Consider the following 19,565-nt stretch of genomic DNA (forward strand, 5'->3'; position numbering starts at 1 on the left):
TTCAGATTAGAAGGGATGTCAGTGTCTCTTTAGTCTGACGAATTTCCGAAACAATACATCCTCATTACAATATACCAACAAGTGGTCATTCATCCCTTGCTCAAAGTTTTCATAATGGAGGAATCTACCTCCTTTCAAAGCAATCTATTCCTCTTTTGGATAGCTTTAATTGTTAGGAGTTTTGCCTGGCATCAAGCTTAAATTTGCTTCTTTGCACCTTCTATCTATTGTTCCTGGTTCTTCTCTCTAAGGGCAAACAGAACAAATCTAATCTCTTGTCCACATGATGGCCCTTCACATACTTGAAGGCAACTATCATGAACCCCCTAAATCTTCTTTCCTTCAGACTAAGCATTTCTAGTTCCTTCAGTCTATCCTCATATGTCATAGTCCTTACTCTCCTCACTATCTTGTCTTTTCTCTTCTGTATCTTAAGTGCATCCTAAAAGGTTGGATGTACCCAGGGAAGAACACAGCGTTCCAAATATTGTCTAATCAGTGCAGCATATAATAAAACTCCTTTGCTCTGGAGATTAGGGCTTTCAGTGCTACCTAACTTTATTGTTTCTATGACACACTATTGACTCATTATGAGCTTGCAGGCCATGCCCCTACCCCAGATGTTTTTCATAGAAACTGTTATCTTAGCCATGACTCCTCCATCCTAGGCCTTCAATTCTTATTATAAAAAACATTAATGTGGTATAGGTATACATGAATGGAGGAAAAAACTTAATTGCCAGAAAGTAGCCATGGTAAAAATTAATTTCAAAATATGTTTCCTCCTCCTGTATGCTTTGTACACAATGTACAATTCTATTCTGGGAAACGAAATTGCTTTGCTTTCTTACAAAAGATGAACAAATATATTCATGATGAGTTAGTTTATGATCTACAAAAGAAAATTAGCTTCATTAACTTACTGTCCATCATTTTTTTTCATTCATTGAACAAATATATGAGAACATGCTATGCATAAAACACTGTGTTAACTTCTGTGAGAAGGCAAGATGTATAAAACATTATATGCCCTCTAAGGATGTACAATCCTTCCAGTGACCCAGGTTCAAAACTCTTGAGTCTTTCTTGATTCTTCACTGTCCTTCACTCCACCTTCAATTACTTGACAAATCTTGCTGATTCTATCTCCCAAATATCTCTCTATCTCCCAGACACTCCACTCATAACACAACTACCCTAGTTCAAGTTCAACTCCTCATTAACTCTTTTTTTCACTGTTATAATATTCTCCTATTTGAATTTCCCATTATCAGTCTCCACCCTCTACAATCCATATTCCACACAACTCTCAAAGTAATCCTCATAAAACAAGATAGAGTGAGAAATAACTAATATTTATCCAGTGTTTTAAAGTCTGAGAATACTTTTCTGATATTTCATTTGATCCTTACAACAACCTTGTGATTCACATGCTATTGTTATCCCCATTTTATACATGATAAAACTGAGGCTGACAGAGATTAAGCAACTTGCACAGTCACGCAGCTATAATTGCCTGAGCAGGAGCCAAAGTCAGATCTTCTTCACTCCAAGTCCAGTGCTCTATACCACCTAACTGGATGGGTTCAAGCCTGAGCTTTTCTACTTATTACCTGTTTCCTCAGGCAAATCACTTCAGTTTTCTGAACCTCAGTTTTCTGATCTGTAAATGAGAGCCATGATGACCTATAGGGTCTGTTCCAGTTCTAAATCAATGATACTGTGTTACTCCCTTGCCCAAGAACCTTTGGTGGTTCCCTATTACTGCTCTGATAAAATATTTCATTTGGCATTCAAATTTCTTCTTTTAGCATTCAAAAGCCTTCACAATTTGGGTCCAGTCTACTTTGGCTGACTTATGCTATTTTCCTCTTCATGTACTCTACATGAGAAGCCAAGCTGGCTAACTTCTGTTGTCTATATATGGCATTCCATCTCCACCCTTTTCAGGGCTGTCCACCATACTTATTGCCTTCCTGTCTTAGACACTTTAGTTTCCTTAAAGAATGAACCCAGATGGCATTTCCTATAGGTAGCCTTTCCTAATCCCCATAGTTATTAGTGTTCTTTCTATCTCCACCCCAAAAGAAATTATCATATATATTTACACACATATGTATATATGTATGCATTCACATACATATATACAAACATAGACTCTTTACATTGCCCTACCACTTCCCCAGTAAAATGAAAGCAATTTGCAGATAGAGACTATTAAATTTGTTTTTCTTTGTATCCTTCATCTAGCATAGTGCCTCTCACACAGGAGGTGCTTAATAAGTGTTTTATTTTTACTATATGGAGATGAAGAATACAAAAATAACAGCATTATCAAAGGATGTAAAAAGGAACATGGAAATTCAGGGAAGGATTTTTAGCTTGATTATCCTCATTATTTAGCTGATTGGTACCAAATAGTTTTTGTCATTTTCTTAAAAAGGAACTCTTTAAAAGATGAAGGTTCAACTCCATTGACGTTATTAAAGAAAACCCTACCACAATCTTGGAAAGCAATGCCTTTAGAGCAGTTCCAAAAAGGTTCTGTCCAATGTCAGCATTGTTAGAATAAGTGTTTGATGTTCTAGGGTGACCACTATGAAGGGAACACTCATTTGGGCTATAATTTGTTGTTTGGGACATGTTTGATATTAACCACTTCTACAACATAGTTAATACCTTGTTAATCAGCTTATATTTCAGTTCTCCAATTACAATCTTTAAGATATAGTCAGAAGTCTTCACACTGTGAGAGTCCATTTGACATGACCTACCCTTACAGAAGAACCCCCATGGACTTATTTTTTCCATTCTTAATGAGTAAAAGTAGGAAAAACTCAGAGTTGGTAATATTTTGGATAAATGGATGGCTTTCAAACTAACCTTAACCCAGAATATTTAAAAAACTTTTTTCCTGGAATTGGTTATTTATTCTCACAGGAAGAAAAAAAAAACCCAACAACTTCATCCTACATCCTCCTCCTCCACCCTAGAACCCTGCCAAAAAATGGTACTTGGTTGCCTCTGATTTATTTTTGTGCATCGTCTAAAATGACTTAGGAGGGCAAGGAGACAAGAAAAGATATTCTCTCTTTCTCAGAAAACCTTAGTGACACTGCAGAATGAAGAAGGCTGAATTTTTGCAAGATATTAAAAACATGATCCAGGGCCACAACATAGGAGATGTAATTATCTAACTCCTGATTGACATGATTATTTGAAGACTGAAGAACTTTTACCTTGAGCATTTGTAGGGGCAAAGAAGAAGGGGAATGAAAATTAATACTTTAAGTGTTAACTGTCTTCAAGATAAATATAATTGTCAGTGTCTCCAGGCTTTTAGTTCCCTCCTCTTTCCACACCTCCCCCTTCCCCTCCTGTTCACTTTTCACTGCCTGCTCTCGGTGCTAGAAGGCTGGTTGACTGCAGAGTAGGGCTCCACAGAACAGCACTGTCAAAAGCCAGGCTGGAGGCGGTAAAGCACAGTGAACAACTGTAAGGCGGAGGTAGACAAGAGAAGCTTTGAAGGCAAAGGCTCGATTTATAAGCAGGGGCCCTGTGCCACGCCTCCTTGGTCAACGAAGTCATTGCCCGCATGTCCTCTTCCCATGACAGGAGCTAAGAGGGGCGAATGAAGTCTCAGTAACAGATCAGAGCAGCTTCCTCCTAAGCTGCAGCTTCTGTGCCCAGTCCAGATGTGCAGCGGGGCAGCGGCTAACCCAAGCGCTGGTAAGTCACAAGACATCCCTCTTTATAGGTCAGGCCTCAGAGCGGTACCAATAGAAAGAAACATCCCAGGGGCCGAATTAGTCTTTGATTTTGCAGAGCACAGTTCTTCTCCACCTTCAGTAAGGCACCTTCATTCTTTAAACTGCCTTAGGCACTCAATTTCACTTAATGATCCTTTTGCCTTCATTTATCCTGAGAGCTAGTTCTTTCAGTCTCCATCCAACTCCTAGGCAAGCTCATCCAGTAACTTTTAGGGGAATGTCAAAGTGCCCAAAAGTAAAGCCTCCCCTATCCTCCAGTCTAAGGCGACCGCACGAGTTATTAACTGGAAACCCCAAGTTACTAGCGGCTTCCCAGGTGAAGAAGAGTGTGCTCTCACGAAACTGACGGTATTTCCCAAGCCGGGGTCAAAATTCAGGAGAGGAAAAGTAGACTAGAATTGGATTGAAATGATAATTGAATTAACCTGCCTAAGGGTGCCTACCCTATCCACCGCCCCCTCCCATCCACTTTTCCAGATAGCTTTTTTTTCTTTTTTTTTTCTTTTTTTTTTTTTGGTTACAGCCCAAAAAGGCCCACTCTTACCCTTTTATTTAGGGCACTGGAAGGAAAGCGAAGAGCAGCCCCACACTTCCACCTCCATCCCACCCCCACCCCTTACTTTTCCTGCATCTCTCCACCTCCAGCTTTCCTCCACCTCCCCAACCCCACCCGAGTTGTCGAGTCAATTCTCACGCGTTTGTCACTCCTCTTAAAGGCAGGTCCTCCCTGGTAGGTTGGGAAGGATCAGTCACAGAAGATGGGCGTGGGGACGGGACGGACCTCACATTAAACGAAACCTTGATTAAAAAAAAAAAAAATTCTAGCCCTGGCATGCAGCCGGTATTCTGACTTGCCCGCTTCTCCTTTAGGTGCTTCCTCCTTTCTGCCCACTCTGACTCTTGCCCCCTTCTAGGCTGGCATTCTTAGATCCCCCTGGTTGAGTGCTTTGTCTCCTAAGAGGGAAAGCAAGTGGAGGGGGTGGAGAGGAAAGCCGAGCAAGCAGGAAGCTGCTTGTCTCCCCTCCTGGCGGTTCCTCAACCACCCGCTGCCAGCTCTCTCGGCGCCACCGCCACCCATCCCCCGCCTCCCACTGGGGCTCGCTCTGCTCCTTAAACTCTGTCATGTCCACAGGACCAGGTGGCAAGGATGGAGGTGCCTTCCAGCTGCCGGTCCCCAGCTTCCAGGCCAGTCAATGACACGCCGCTGAGCAGCGGCTCGCTGATCTCCTTGGAATCCAGCGTCTTCTGCAGCGAGGGAGAAGGAGAGCCCTTGGCTCTGGGAGACAGCTTCACAGTCAACGTGGGAGGCAGCCGCTTCGTCCTGTCCCAGCAAGCGTTGTCCTGCTTTCCGCACACGCGGCTGGGCAAGCTGGCGGTGGTGGTGGCATCGTGCCGCCACCCCGGCACCCTGGCCGCTGCCTCCAGCACTCTGGAGCTTTGCGACGACGCCAACCTTGTGGACAATGAGTACTTCTTCGACAGGAGCTCTCAAGCTTTCCGCTACATCCTACACTACTACCGCACTGGCCGGCTGCACGTCATGGAGCAGCTGTGTGCGCTCTCCTTCCTACAGGAGATCCAATACTGGGGCATCGACGAGCTGAGCATCGACTCCTGCTGTAGAGACAGGTATCCTACGGAGAAGGGGCAAGCACCCAGAGTGGGCCTAAGGATGCCAACAAAGGAGAGGCTAGTGGGTGGCTCACAATGCATTTAATAGAAAAGCTGAGGGCACTTTGGGGAAAGAGGCTATCAGTCAGCGGTAAAATGAGAACTATAGTATTTGTGGAGTCCTCTTGGCTTTGTTTGTCTTTAAGTTTGGGAGACAATTTAGAGAAATGGAAGGAGGAGTCAGATGAAATGAATTCCACCTGTGAGATTATGTGATCTTGTTCAAGTTATGTAACTTCCCTGAGCCTTAGTTTCCTCACGTTTAAAATGAAAAGGGCTGGATTTGATAGCTCATGAGTTTCCTTCCAACTCTAGGTCTAAGACCACTCTAACTTATAAGTAGAGGTCATGTATAGGTGAGAGAAGGTCCTTCAACAGGTGCTCCTAATTTTTGCTGTCTGATTTGTACTGTATTATTTCCATTAGTTAAAATAGGAAGGATTGACTTTGGAATTAAAAATAAAATTGGTAGGATTGAATAAGAAAAACTTGGGGTCAGAAAAATAGGCACCAAGAGGTCATTTCAGCATGATCTGGAAGAAGATGGAAAGTTAGTTCCTAGCCAATGAAAAAAATAAAGGATTTTGATGACCACTTTGCAAATAATAGCACACAGTTTACATATGTGGGGGCTTAAAAACTTTCTTCCTCTCAGTCCTGTGAAAGAGGCAGTAAAATCAATTATCTCCATTTTACAGATAAGGATACTAGGTAAGAGTGAAGTGACCTGGCCACAGTCATATGGCAAGTAAAGTGAAATAATAGATTCAATCCTGTCCTTGTCTACACACACACACACACACACACACACACACACACACACACACACACACACATTTACTTTGACCATTTGATCTTCGCAACAAACCTGAGAGGTACATAATATTATTATCAACATCTTACAGATAAAGAAAATCAAATTCAGGCTCACACTTTAGTTTCTAAGATGGGATATCAGCCTATAGTTTCTAAACATGGAATCTGGGGACCTAGGTTCAGCATTGGCTTTAACCCAAACTATATAACTATGGACCAGTCATCCAGTGTCTCCAGGCCTCAGTGTCCTTCTCTTTAACATGGAGATAATACTTATATCACTTATTTTTCAATGTTACTGAAAGGAATGCACTTTGTAATTGAAGTGATATAAATATGTGAATGTTTATGATTAAATTCCACTCAACAAATATTGATTAAGCATCGACTATTTAAGAAACACTGTTAGCCTCTGGGTATACATAAATGGATCCTATACAGATATTGCTCCAAAAGAACTAACAATCTAATAGTGGAAAATACTATGATACAAAGGCTATTACTGAGGAGAGGAAAGCTTCAAATTAGGGAGAAAAATGAAGGAGTAAAGTATCACTTTTATCAACAAAAGATGGGGAAGTGGTCAAGGAAAGCTGTAGATTATGTAGGGCTTTGAAGCCTAGATCAGGAGATTTTACTTTATTTGGTGAGTAATAGGAAATTACTGAAAATTCTTTAGAAAAGTGACATAGTCAGAACAGTACATTAGAAAGATTACTAAGGTCAGAGTATGAAGGATAGATTGTAGAGGTAATTGACTAGAAACAGGAAGACCAATTATTACAATTCATATATGAATATGGATTCCATTTTGAGGTCATCATTTGTATTCATCCCTATTCACTAAAGCTGGTGCATCCACTTTAGTCCAGGCCCTCATCTCTTCTTAGCCAATGTGTTATAGACTAATATATACTGTTACACAGTAATAGATTATAATAGTCTAAATGAAAGAAAAGTCAAGATTGAGATGATCAAGGCTGGAGGAGGGGATAAACACAAGAGATGTACCAAAGTAACATCAACAGTGTTGGGTAGTAACTATGTGGGATAATTGAGAGGGGAAAAAGTCAAAGTCATGAACCTGGGTGAATGGGAAGATGGTATTATTCATATCGCATTTTAGTAATTAAAATAACCCTTTTCTTCTAACAAAAATATTGGTTTGTTTCCAAATGTCTTCTTATAAGAAAAAAGACTACACATACACACACACACATATATGTGTGTATATCTATATCTATCTATATATAGCTATATATATGAGAAAGAATGGTATAAATGCAACCATTAAATCATTCAATAGGATTTATTAAGTGTCTACCATGGGCCAGGCATTGGGCCAAGTGCTCAGGTTTCATAGATTATATGTGTGTATTCATGTATGTATGTATAATATGTATATGTATGTATGTATATATATATATATTATATTTTTAATTAAATAATACTTGCCCTCAAAGAGCTATAATTTATCAAAGAGAAAACATGTACACATATAATAGCTATACCATGAAATAAACACAAGGTAATTTCATGGGGGCAGAAGGGTTGGAAGGTACTAGCAGCTGGAGAGATGAGGAAAGACTTCGAAAGGAATAGCCCTTGAGCTGAGCTCTGAAGGAAAGCAGAGATTCAAAGAGGCAGAGGTGAGGAGGGAGTACCTTCCAGGCATCGAAGATGACATCTTACTCATTCGTTTGGTAAGTCCAATATCTCTTCTTCACTTCATGATTAAATTCTTTGCAAAGGCCCTCTGGTCTAAAAATAGTGCCTTCACTTCCTTTCCTCTCATTCTTAACTATGTAAGGTTCTGACTTCATCATTCAACTGAAACTGCTCTCTCCAATGATATCTTAATTGCCAAATCTAATGGCCTTTTCTCACTCCTCATTCTTCTTGATCTCTCTTCAATCTGTGATACCATCAATGATCCTCTTAATACCCTCTTCTTTCTAGGTTTTTCTGGAACTATTCTTTCCAGGCTCTGCTACCAAAGAGTATGTTCCTTCTCAGCTCAACCTTTGCAAGGTCATCATCTAGGTTAGAGCCACTGGTGGTAGGCAACCCCAGGCCTCTAACCTGGGCCCTCTTGTCTTCTCCTTCTATACTGTTTTACTTGGTGATCTCATCAACTTCCATGGATTGCATTATTATCTCTGTGCTGATAATTCTTAGATCTATTTACTCAGACTCAATCTGTCTGATAACCGCCAATCTTGAATCTCCAGCTGGGTGTCTTAAATCCAACAGGTACAAAACACCCACCCCACCCCCACCCCCACCACCCTTCCTAATTTAACTACTACTACTTACTAATTTACTAAAATCATTTACTAATCACGTGCTATGTGCTAGGTACTATGCTAGGCACAGGATTAAATGAAGACAAGGTTGAAAATGAAACAGTCACTTAATCCAAGGAGTTTTTACTCTATGAGGGGAAACAACATGAAAATGTAAAAGTATATGCAAATACTAATTTAACTACTCCAGTCACCCAAGTTTACAACCTAGGTCTCATACTCTATTTCTGATACTTTCTCACACCACATATAGAATTTTTTTTCCAAGTACTCTTTACAAAATCTCTCATATATTACCCTTCCTCTTTTCTGACACTACCACCACCCTGTTACAGTCCCTCATCACCTCACACCTGAACTGTTGCAGCAGACTTTGGGGTTGACCTCCCCACCTCAAGTTTCTCTCTGATCACATCAGACCATCCTCCACTCAGCCATCAAGGCAATTTTTCTTAAAATACAAGTCCGACCATAGGACCCTACCCACTATCCATTAACCTAAGGTGACTTCTTATTACCTCCAGGATCAAGTATAAAATCCTCTCTTTGGCTTTTTAAGCCCTTTATATCCTGGCCTCTTTGTACTTTTCTAGTCTTCCCTTCATGTACTCGACGACCCACTGACTCTCGATCTTTGACGATCTTTATACAAGACACTTGATCTCACGACTCCATCTGTGTATTTTCACTGGCTGTCACCCATGGCTCTCTCCCTCCTCACCTCACCTTCTGGTTTTCTTGGCTTCCTATAAGTCACAGCTAAAATCCCACATTCCAAAACAAGTATTTTCAGGTCCTCCTTAATGTTAGTACCTTCTCTCAGAAATTATTCCCAAATTATCATATATACACATGTGTATAAGTACATATATCCTATAGATACACATATGTATTTCTATATATATATATTTGTACTTGTGTATACATGTATGGATGCATGTGTATACAACTAGTGTCTATCACATGGTAGACTGCTTAGTAACTATTTGCTGCATTGACTAGATCAAAGGTGCAAACACATGACCCTAGGACCACATGTGGCCCACATCACTCCTAAATAGAACCAAACCAGAATAAAATGTTGAGAAACATTTAACAAAATGAAAAAATCCAATAAAATGTAGATTACAATACATTTTAAAATTAAATCAATATGCAGCCCACAGGGATCAATGGCCCCCATTTCTATTTGACAGCATTGAGTTAGGTGACCACCAAGATCCCTTCCAACTTTCAAATGCACAGTACCTGAAGTAAAATTAGATCACATTTTCTTTGTTCTGTCCTTGTCCTCCTTGACCTCTATGTTGACTCCTTCTTGGAACTTTTTCCCTTTGGCTGCCATTATACTGCACTCTCATGGTTTTCCTTTCTGACTGCTTCTTCCCTTTCTCTTTTGTTTCAGCCCTATCCTTCTCCCACTTTTTCATACCGATGTCCCCTAAAGTTATGTCCTTGTATCTATTCTTTCTATATATTCTCTCCCCTATTTGTATCATCCACTTCCATGATATCAGTGATCACTTCTATGAAAATAACCCCCATTTTTATATTTCCACCTTTACCTCCCTTCTCTAGAGTCCCATATTTATAATTGCCAATTGAATATATTTACCCAAAACTACTAAGTGATAGAGCAGAGATTCAGGATTTCCAAGCACAGGTCCAAACGGTTCTTGAGCAGACTTTAAAGTGCCGTCAGTACAAAGGCCATCATTTTTAATAAAAGTTCTAACGATCATATTATTCTTTTGGAAAGGTACTTGAAAAGGAAGGAGTTGAGTGAGACCTTAGACTTCAAGGATGATACTGAAGACCAGGAGAGTCAGCAAGAGAGTGACCAGGACTTTTCTCAAGGGCTCTGCCCTACTACTCGACAGAAGCTCTGGGACATTCTGGAAAAACCGGGGTCTTCCACAGCTGCCAGGATCTTTGGAATCATCTCTATCATCTTTGTGGTTGTGTCCATTGCCAACATGGCCCTGATGTCATCTGAGCCAAGCTGGCTGGACATGCAGCTATTGGAGGCCCTGGAGTACCTGTGCATTACTTGGTTCACAGGGGAGTTTGCCCTGCGCTTACTCTGTGTGAGGAATAGGTGTGGCTTCCTAAGGAAGGTGGCAAATATCATTGACCTCCTGGCCATCCTCCCCTTCTATATCACTCTGTTGGTGGAGAGCCTGAGCGAAAGTGAGACCACACAAGAGCTGGAAAACGTGGGGCGCATCGTGCAGGTTTTGAGGCTGCTCAGGGCTTTGCGCATGCTAAAACTGGGCAGACATTCAACAGGTATTCACACTTCATTGATGCTTTTTAAAAACTACCATTGGTTTTAAGTGCTTGAAACAATCATAAAAATCAAAAAGAAAATGCATTATGTATCTGAACAAAATATGTACCATTCCAGTGAACATGTGTTTCCCTCTTTCCTAAGGCCCTACTGTAGTGATAGGTGTCCTACTTAATCAATCAACAAGCATTTATTAAGCATCTATTCTGTACAAGGCCCTCTTTTAGGTCCTGGAGTACAAACACAAAAATGAAACAATTTTGTCTCTCCCTCACCTTCACAGAGCTTACATTCCATAGGGGAAAGCAACATATACATGCACCATTCTAAAATCATTTACTAATCACGTGCTATGTGCTAGGTACTATGCTAGGCACAGGATTAAATGAAGACAAGGTTGAAAATGAAACAGTCACTTAATCCAAGGAGTTTTTACTCTATGAGGGGAAACAACATGAAAATGTAAAAGTATATGCAAAATAGATAATAAAATAACTCTTGGGTGGGGAGGCATTATTAGATGGGAGGATAAGGAAAGGTCTGACATAGAAGGTAACACTTAAATTGAAGTTTTTAATTGAAGAATTAAATTTAAAGGGCTGGTAAGAGGCAGAAACAAATAATGCAAACATATAAAATTAGTACAGTTTCCACGGGCATACTTAGCAAAGTTGAGAATGTAACCATCCACCTCTCTCATTTGCTCTTCATAACTTTCAGAAATCTCTTTGCCATTTGTCATCAGTTGATAAAAATGATAGATATGGTTACGGACATATAAGGATGCATAAGCAAGTTCGCTACTTGGGGTCCAGCAGGGAGCTAGCAAAATATTCTTCTGGGCATAAAGGGCAAAGAAACATCTGATGACCCTTCCCCCTTGACACCCCACCGAGGTTTGGTATAAAGTGGTATGGTCACTTCCCAATATACTTTCTGTAGAGAGAAAAGGAGTGTCCTCCTTAGAAGTAAAGCCGTTCATTGCTCATCTACAAGAATGACCAGTTACATACAAACCACCCTCTAACCAGAATATGTACCAGATAATCACCCTTTCAGGGCTTCACAGACACTATTGAAATTAAGTAGAAATTAAGGGGGAGTAAAAGGGGAAAATTAGGTATTGGGTGGAAGGAGATTATTACCTATAGCTGTAGCTATATTGGTCAAAACGCATAGTTTTGTCTGTATCTCAAGGGACCTACAAATTTGGGGCAGATGAATTGGCCTATTTTTTTTAACCAAAGTGGATTGATTTGGACTTTTCCTGACAGGCTTATTACTGTTGTTTTCTTTCTAGAGTATTTTCCCAGTTTCACATAACATAGCTTTGATAATGGGTTCCAAACAACTTTTCAAAGCTCTAGTCTTTGTTTTTTGACACATACAATGGGATGCTTTCTTAGTGTATTTATAAACTCTTCATGGGTTTTGATTTTAAAACACAGTTAAGACTACATTTTTCTCAAAAAAAGGGAGAAAAAGGGAAATAACAATAAATTCCACTATGTCAGCTCTACAAAAGATTTCTAAATTCTTAGACAAGCATCATCTCCACAAATAGTTTAAGTGCAAGAGCATAACCTTAGATATAAGATATAAGATGGATATAAGATATAAGATATATTAGATATAAGATGGATTTATCAGCTTCATGAAGATGGACATCCTTATACAATAAAATTGTTTAGAGAAGAAAAAGGACAAATCCTTTCTCCCTCTACTTCCCTCCTCACACAGATATCAATTTTCAAAATAAGGTAAGATAGTTTAGTCCAGCTGTCTAGTTTTTTTTTAATTTGGAAAATTATTAAGATACTTTCACTAAAAATGAAATATGATTATGGAAAGTAGAAAAATCACTGGGCTAGGAGTTAGGAAACCTGGACTTGGGTCCCTACCCTGTCATTAACAATCTGTATGATCTTGCAAAATTCACTTGACCTCTCTTGGCTGATGTTTCCTCTTCTAGAAAAGAGAAGGAGTTGGACTGGATAATTTCTAAAGCCCCATCTACGTCTGACATCCACGAAAAAATGACATTACTATATTGATAACTATGCGAAAAAAAGGTCTAGAAAAATAACGACATTTCCAATCTGACTATAGCTCTGCAAGCTTCTTAGGAGGTCTCCTAAAATTGTTAAACCTCAAATATATTATTCATTGGTCTCTAACAATAAATAGCTTCTTAATAACTCATGTCCATCTGAGGAGGCTGAATATCAGAATCTAGAGTAATAAAAGTATAAATAACACTTGAATTAATTTCAAATCGCCTTTGGCAAGTCAGATCAGGGCCAAGACTTAACTCTGGACTTACGTTGTAATGTGTGTCTTGATGTAAAAAACTGGTCAACTTTCAGAAGATCCATATTCCCCATCCCATATACATCGAGGGGCTCCCTGATAAGATATTGACATTCTTCTCACTGTAAGTGATTTATTTGGAGGCTTAAGCCTTTTACAGATTAGATCATCCCTTTCTTGATTCTTCCAAGGATCTTGTGAAATCATCAAAACCAGGTTCTTTCTTCCTCAAACAAATGTAATGAATGCAAGAAGTCAACACAGCAATGAAATGGAGATCTGACTCCGAATAATTTCTAGCATTTCTATAGTGCTTTTGAAGGTTTGCAGAGCACTTTACACATATTATTTCATTTGACCTCATAACAATCCTATAAGGTAGGTGCTACTTTTATCCCCATTTTACAGATTAGGAAATTAAGAATAAGAGAAGTCAAGTGACTTGTTCAGGGTCACACAGCTAGTTTAGTGTCTGAGGTAGAATTTGAAGATCTTCCTGATTTCAGGTCCAGTGCTCTAAACACTGTGCCACCTAGTTACTTATGCTTTCTTTGCTGTCCCCCTAGAAAAGAAGAAAGATTGCTCCTTGTTGCAGGGGTGGAGATGGAATTTATCTAGAAAATCAAGTACTCTACCCAAAACCTTATAGACATGGGTTTTTTGGTAGAACTGAAATTATAGAGGTGATAAGCCAATGTAATAGAAGATCCCTGACACACAGTGTTATAAAAGCGAAGACAAGGCAACCTGTTGGTAAATAGCATTTCCTGAGCATATACCCCACATCCCATTGTAACATGAAACACAATTATATGACAGATATTCCAAGCTCCAGAAGACTATGATGTCACTGTGAATACAGAACATGCACATGTGAACAACTGAACATAATTGCAAAGGGGAGAATGTCCAGATAGGTATAATAACAATAGTAAAAATAATCATTGTTACTACTATTAAAAACTGGGCATGTTTAGCCTGTAGAGAAAAAGACTTGTCTATCCTCAAGTATTTGAAAGGTAATCATAGTGAAGAGGAAAGAGGCTTGATCTTTTCAGCTCTACAAGGCAGTAATTCTGCCTCGGGTATAAGTTTGCAAAAAGGCCAATTTAGGCTAGATGTCAGGAATAACTTCCTAACAATTAGAGCTAATTAAAAATAGAGTAAGCTGACTCAGCAAATCATTACTTCTACCTCATTGGAGTCTTTAAGCTAAGGCTGGGTGGCCATTTGGGGGTACGTGTTTTATGAGTTGTTTGGTTTCTCCACTAATAGGGCAGTTTTTAAGGAGCAAGAGTTCCTGTTTACTGGAACTTGGGATTCAATGAGGGCATTCTAAGTGGGGCTGCCAAACTTAGTCCCAGTCTTGGTCAGTAACTCATGGACTAAAGGAGAGGGAGGAGTTCCATGATGCTAGGGAACAAGGTTGAGACCAAATGACTGACACCCCAGTCAAGGGGAAGGAGGTGACCCAGAGGAGCAGCTCAATAGTGCTCTAGGTAATGCCTCTGGTGAAGGGTTGAGTTTCCATTGTCACATGTCAAAAGAGGATGTGGCCCTGAACTCAAAGCTTTTGATTGATGAGTTTTTGATTGGAGAGAGACTAGAGTGGGATTTTAGGGCTTTACTATAGGTAGGAGTCTAGTCTTATCAGGGATGATATGCTAGGGTGAAGGTTCCTGTGACTGCTTCCTGGGTTGGTTGGACTAGACATTTCCTAAGGGGTACTAGTGGCTGAGGCATTCTTCCCTACCCATTTTCTTGACCATCTCTCAGGTGAATGGAGCATCTTCACCTTTCTGATCACCAGGGAGACTTATTATAGCCTCCCAGAAGACCATTGTAAGGAGTGGAGGGTGCCCCACTGGCTGTAGAAACAGGCAGGCCATGGATTAGGTAAAAGAGGAAGTACAAGTAGGTCTGAGAGTCATGCATGTCTTTGGGTGTGCACACCATTCGTAGTCTGCAAATGTCAAAGGATCCCATAAGCACTGCATACACTACAGTATGTTTTTAGTGTGAATTCCTTCATATATGGGTGGAACTAGCTAACCACTGAGATTCCCTCCAGTTCTAAAAATTCCCTGTTTCTAAAATAACTTCCATAAAATGAACATCTAAATTCTGAAGAGGCATCAACTGGAAGTTCCTTTCCGTTTCAGGGAATCCCTAGGCATAATGAAGAAGCCTATACAACACTGTAGCTTAAATGAGACAATGTATCCATAGTACTCTGCAAAACCTAAAGCACCTTATAAATATGATTGTTGTTTTTGTTATCTTTACGAGAGCTACCCAACTGGGCTAGAAATGAGGAAACCTTCTTGGGAGTTCTCCTTTCTAGAGTTATTGATCTGAATACACTTCTAGGTTTTGATGATATTGATTTTTTGTTGTTTAGACCTGTGAGTTCATCAGGGCAGGGAACTCCCAGAGAGCAAATTCCCATCCACAAATGTAGCTCTAAAACTCATCTTCAACTTCTAGTCTTAGGTAAACTCCTAGAGCCCTCAGATCGATATTAAGTAGTTTACCCATGGTTACACAGTTTTTCAGCTGAAGACTTCCTTCCAAATCCAGTCCTCTGGCCACTGTTTCTATGCCAGTGGCCTCTAACTCTTGAGGCAAACTGGGTCACACATGTCAATTATCCCCGAGCTGTCCTGTCTTCTTCACTTACAGCTAAATGTGTACATTTTTATGTCTTTTGGATCACAAAAGAAGTCAAAGGTGGGCTTTTAGTTCAGAGATTTTTCAGTTACATCTAATTTTATGACCCCAATTTGGGTTTTTCTCCAATTCATTTTACAGATGAAGAAATTGTGCAAACAGGGTTTAGTGACTTGTCCAAGGTCACACAGCTAGTGTCTGAGGCCAAATTTGAACTCAGGAAGATGAATCTTCTGGCTCCAGACCCAGCACTCTATCCACTGTTCCACCTAGCTGCCCCAAGGTGGGCTTAAATAAAAGCAAAATGGTGAATGAATCAAAAGTATATTGAGGAGGGGGATGGGAAAAGCCACTTAGCATCCAAAATGCATGTGTGTTCATAGTGATTAGAAGAATTAAATGGATCAAATGACTGACAACTTTTCTCATGTTTCAGGCTTGCGGTCACTAGGAATGACACTAACTCAGTGTTATGAAGAGGTTGGCCTGCTGCTCCTGTTTCTCTCTGTGGGCATTTCAATATTTTCAACTGTGGAATATTTTGCTGAACAAAGCATGCCAGGCACAACCTTCACGAGTGTGCCTTGTGCATGGTGGTGGGCTACAACATCCATGACTACTGTGGGTTATGGTGACATTAGGCCAGATACCACTACGGGCAAAATTGTGGCCTTTGTGTGTATACTATCTGGGATACTTGTTTTGGCCTTGCCTATTGCTATTATTAATGACCGCTTCTCTGCCTGCTATTTTACTCTGAAGCTGAAGGAAGCAGCTATTCGACAACGTGAAGCCTTGAAGAAATTGACAAAGAATATAGCCACTGACTCCTATATCAGTGTTAATTTGAGAGATGTTTATGCCCGAAGTATCATGGAAATGCTCCGATTGAAAGGCAGAGAAAGAGCAAGTACTAGAAGCAGTGGGGGAGATGACTTCTGGTTTTAATTCCACTTCCAGTGTATTTCTGAATAAGCTTGTATGTAATTGGCAAGGTTAATGAAGTATTGATGTATGTGTCTGCTAATGTTAAAATGATTATCTTGTAGCATTTACTATTTTAATTCTTTCAACTTGTTTCCTTAGTGTATCAGAATATTTTATATCCCCAAAGGCAAAGAGAAATATTCAGGGTGACACTAAAGCTATTTTTCATTTTTGGATCTCAAAACAGCCAAACCAATTAATACATCAAAATGAAACCATCCCAATGACAAATGTATGGCAGCTTTCTAATGTGCACTGACAAAACTATGACATGGAGAGCATTAGGGAAGTGATTATGCCTTCAAGCTCAATTTATAAAGGAAAGGTAATTAAGAAAAAAATTTCAGAACACAAAAAGATGGTAAAAGTGTATATCTATATAGATTACCTTTTTTTCTACTCAATTGCATTTCCCTAGGAAAGAAATTACTTTGTTAATTCGTCAGAGACAGTTGCTGATATAGCCACACTCCTGGACTCAATCCCTAAATGTGCCAATTAGCTTTGAACTAAGACAATGTTGGTTTTCTATTTGCAGATTGATCCTCCATTCTCATAAAATGCCCTGATTAAATAACTAGGATAGGTAACATATGAGATGGGCAAGTGACTCTGGATGGTTGCTGTAATGCATCATCCTTGCTTGGGGGTTAGCGGTGGGGGGAGAGGGACAATGATATAAGGGCAGGTATGTGGAATGCAGACTACATACAATGCAGTATTAGGGTCCAGTTGACAGCTTTCCCACCTGAAGGAATGGAATACTTTTTTCCTAGACAACTGGTATGGTAACTCTGTGGGTTCACTATGGGTAATACAATTACTAAGGCAGTTTGCTTGGACAGTATCTCAGGTAGATTTTAGACTGGTGCCTGGTCTGACTATGGATATCTTTTATTTCTTCTTTGATTCAGTGAATATTTGAGGATTACATCATGAACAAATTACAAATTCAGAATTTTAATTATTAAATGACCTCATTTCAGTCAATGAAAAGGGTATATTTGATTAACTCAGTAGACTCAGTAGTCATTTATTTATTCAATTATATTCTGTACATTTCTCTCATTGTACAGTAAATTTTCAATTAAAGTTTTGAGGCTGACTGAAAGGCAAGAAAAATCAATCATCCATCTTGAGAATTAACAGTACTTGGTCTCTCTTATTATGGCATTTATGTCCAATGCTACCAAGTTGTTAGGCAGAAGAATCAATAAAATAAAATCCATCAATATAGAGAACTCCCAGGTGAGGAAGCTCACTGTACCACTGCAGTCATCGCCTTCTCTGAAATTTATTATAGTCTTAGTTGCCTAGAGCACTGAGAGATTAAGTTATTTACTCCAAGTCACAAAAGCAGTATGGTTAGAGACAGGACATAAACTTTGGCCAGCTCTCTATAATGCCACCCTGAGGTAAATGACATCTACGGAGATTTCATCTAAGTGCCATGCCTATTTATTAATCCTGAATCCATGGAATAAATTCTAACCCAGGATTAACATATACTTGCTTCTTAAAAACAATATTAATTTCTAGCAATCTGGTACCATGATAAATTATTATTTTTCCCTAAGAAAATAAATTGGGCTTTAAATTAACAAATTTTAAGTAGTAATTGTTTTAAACTAGCAAGGACAATTTATAATAAAAATGAGAGATTTTTCATATTTATGCTGGTTTTCCAGCCTATTTTTCTATATTCAAAACTTTTATATTGAGAATTTGTGCTTGTATGATATGGACAAAACTAAAATTAATTCCAAAGAAAGGGAGCCAGTGTCATATTCAGAACATAGACAAAACAATGAGAAAGTCTAGATATTGTATTTTGCAGCTTTAACAAGGTATTCCACATCTCTAAGCATATGATTCTCAGATTTATTTATCCAACCTTAACCAATTAAAGAAAAGAAGAAAAATAAAATGATTTCTCCTGACCTCCAGTCTTGCATCTCCAATTGACTCTTGGACATGTCAAACATGAAGTCCCATAGGCACCTCAAACTCAACATGTCCAAAACTGAATTATCTTCCCTCCCCCAATACCCTCTTGCTTCCTAATTCTTTCCTTTTCTCCTCTGACACTTCCACTATGCTGATGCAGGCCCCCATCACTTTCCAGCTGGACTATTGCAATAGCCTAGTGGTGGGTTGGTCTCATTGCTTCTCCCCACTCTAGTCCATCCTCCACTCAGCTGTCAAATTGGTCTTTCCAAAATGCAGGTCTGACCACATCACCCCTTTTATTCGTATACATATGCCTCCCTGTTGCTTGCAAGATCAAATATAAAATCTTGTCTTTGGCTTTTAAAGCCCCTCACAACCTGGCCCCTTTTTTACCTTTCAAGTTTTCTTAAACCTTACTTCTCTCCATGCACTTAGGGATACAGTGAATTTGGCTTTCTTGCTCTTCCTCACACAAGACATTCCATCTCTTGACTCCATGCATCATCGCTGGCTGATCCACGCACCTAAAATTCTCCTCATCTTTTCCTCTCGGCTTCTCTGGCTTCCTTCAAGTTTTAGCTAAAATCTCACATTCTACAGGAAGCATTCCCTGGTCCCCCTTAATGCTAATGTGTTCCTCCTGATTATCTCCTTTACCTTGTATATATCTTGTCGGCACATATTAGTTTGCATGTCATCTCCTCCATTACACTCTGGGCTCCTTGAGAACAGAGACTCTTTGAATCCCTTGCCCTGAATACAGTGGTAGGCACATAGTAGGTGTTTAGTAATTTT

The 19,565-nt window shown here is 39.6% G+C and overlaps 1 protein-coding gene across 1 annotated transcript; it reads left to right on the forward strand.

Annotated features, from left to right (window-relative positions):
- Positions 1–4,917: 4,917 nt before the first annotated feature.
- On the forward strand, positions 4,918–17,925 carry KCNV1 (potassium voltage-gated channel modifier subfamily V member 1). The gene is made up of 3 exons (XM_036751471.1): positions 4,918–5,399; positions 10,323–10,852; positions 16,270–17,925. The coding sequence occupies exons 1-3, from the start codon at positions 4,918–4,920 to the stop codon at positions 16,779–16,781; spliced, it is 1,524 nt and encodes a 507-aa protein (XP_036607366.1). The 3' UTR covers positions 16,782–17,925.
- Positions 17,926–19,565: the final 1,640 nt, after the last annotated feature.

This window comes from Trichosurus vulpecula, chromosome 1 (assembly GCF_011100635.1).
Source record: "Trichosurus vulpecula isolate mTriVul1 chromosome 1, mTriVul1.pri, whole genome shotgun sequence".
In the NCBI taxonomy this organism is placed as follows: Eukaryota; Metazoa; Chordata; class Mammalia; order Diprotodontia; family Phalangeridae; genus Trichosurus; species Trichosurus vulpecula.